This window comes from Condylura cristata, unplaced genomic scaffold, assembly GCF_000260355.1.
Source record: "Condylura cristata isolate star-nosed mole 26May11 unplaced genomic scaffold, ConCri1.0 scaffold00006, whole genome shotgun sequence".
NCBI lineage: Eukaryota > Metazoa > Chordata > Mammalia > Eulipotyphla > Talpidae > Condylura > Condylura cristata.
Genome location: NW_004567107.1, coordinates 1,626,294 through 1,626,797, shown reverse-complemented (window position 1 = coordinate 1,626,797; position 504 = coordinate 1,626,294). Strand labels below are relative to the sequence as shown.

At 71.8% G+C, this 504-nt stretch overlaps 1 protein-coding gene across 1 annotated transcript in view; it reads right to left on the bottom strand.

Moving 5' to 3' along the window:
* RALGDS (ral guanine nucleotide dissociation stimulator) overlaps positions 1-504 on the bottom strand; it is a 27,718-nt gene that overhangs the window by 2,415 nt on the left and 24,799 nt on the right. Inside the window, exons 13-14 of the mRNA XM_012721194.1 lie at positions 318-497; positions 1-241 (exon numbers count right to left, since the gene is read on the bottom strand). Coding sequence (XP_012576648.1) covers positions 1-241; positions 318-497 — 421 coding nt within the window. The remainder of the gene's footprint in view (positions 242-317; positions 498-504) is intronic.

The window sequence follows — 504 nt, the reverse complement described above, 5'->3', positions numbered from 1 at the left end:
CCAGGATGCTCTTGTACATGTTGCCGTTGTCCACGTCCAGGCTGACGCGGATGATGCAGCAGTCGCCCACCTGCTGGTTGTACAGGGGCAGCGCCGGGCCGTGGCCGCAGACGCCCGAGACGGAGCGCTTGTGCGAGCGGCCGGCGGCCACGGGCGTGGTGGAGGCCGAGGAGGAGGAGGTGCTGGAGGCAGAGCTGATGCCCGAGGTCTCGGGGGACGACTGGGAGGTGGACTCCCAGAACTGTGGGGACAGCGCCGTGAGGGGGGGCCGGGGCCTCCGGCGCGGGCGGGGGCGCGGGCAGGGGGCGGCCAGGCACCTTCTTTTCCTGGGCGTCCGGGGACTCTGGCGCAAAGCTCATGTTGATCTCCTCCACGTCAGAGCTGGACGAGCCGGCCGAGTGGACGCTGAGCGCGTCGGCAGCGTCCCCGCTGCTGAGGTAGGGGCCACAGCGGAGCTGGTCGCAGGACCGGGAGTGGGCGCTGCCGCCGGCGCTGAGCTCCGTG